This window comes from Temnothorax curvispinosus, unplaced genomic scaffold (genome assembly GCF_003070985.1).
Source record: "Temnothorax curvispinosus isolate PA1 unplaced genomic scaffold, ASM307098v1 QBEX01012002.1, whole genome shotgun sequence".
NCBI classification, from domain to species: domain Eukaryota; kingdom Metazoa; phylum Arthropoda; class Insecta; order Hymenoptera; family Formicidae; genus Temnothorax; species Temnothorax curvispinosus.
The window spans coordinates 1-489 of record NW_020221782.1 but is presented as its reverse complement, the minus strand read 5'-3'; the positions used below and the strand labels follow the sequence as shown (position 1 = coordinate 489).

At 59.9% G+C, this 489-nt stretch overlaps 1 protein-coding gene across 1 annotated transcript; it reads left to right on the top strand.

Annotated features, from left to right (window-relative positions):
- Positions 1 to 85: 85 nt before the first annotated feature.
- On the top strand, positions 86 to 407 carry LOC112462164 (the record flags this gene model as incomplete). The annotated part of the gene is made up of 1 exon (XM_025027796.1): positions 86 to 407. A coding segment is annotated over exon 1 (322 nt), but the record flags the coding sequence as incomplete, so codon positions are not given.
- Positions 408 to 489: the final 82 nt, after the last annotated feature.

The following is a 489-nucleotide window of genomic DNA, read 5'->3' as shown; positions in this document are numbered from 1 at the left end:
TGTGGCCCGACGCGGACGCTGCTCGCTTCTCTACAGCGACTGCGGAACGAATTTTGTAGAGGCCGCACGGGAACTAGAAAGCCGCATGAGCCTCGCGGCGGAGCGAGAGAAGATCAAGTGGTCCTTTAATCCTCCCTCCGCGCCCCACTTCGTGGGCCTCTGGGAGGCGGGAGTCAAGACCTTTAAGACCCACCTGCGGCGGACCGTGGGTGATCAAGTCCTCTCAATAGAGGAATTCACGACGGTCCTCGCGCAGGTCGAGGCCGTCTTGAATTCCAGACCCCTCTGCCCGATGAGCACCGACCCTGCCGACCTCGAAGTCCTATCGCCGGGTCACTTCCTCACGATGGAACCGCTCGTCTCCGTTCCCACTCAAGACGTGACCCCGTTACCGATGAATCGGCTGAGTCGGTGGCAATTCGTCCAACGAATACACCAGGACTTCTGGAAGCGCTGGCATCAGGAGTATCTCCATACGCTGCAACAGCG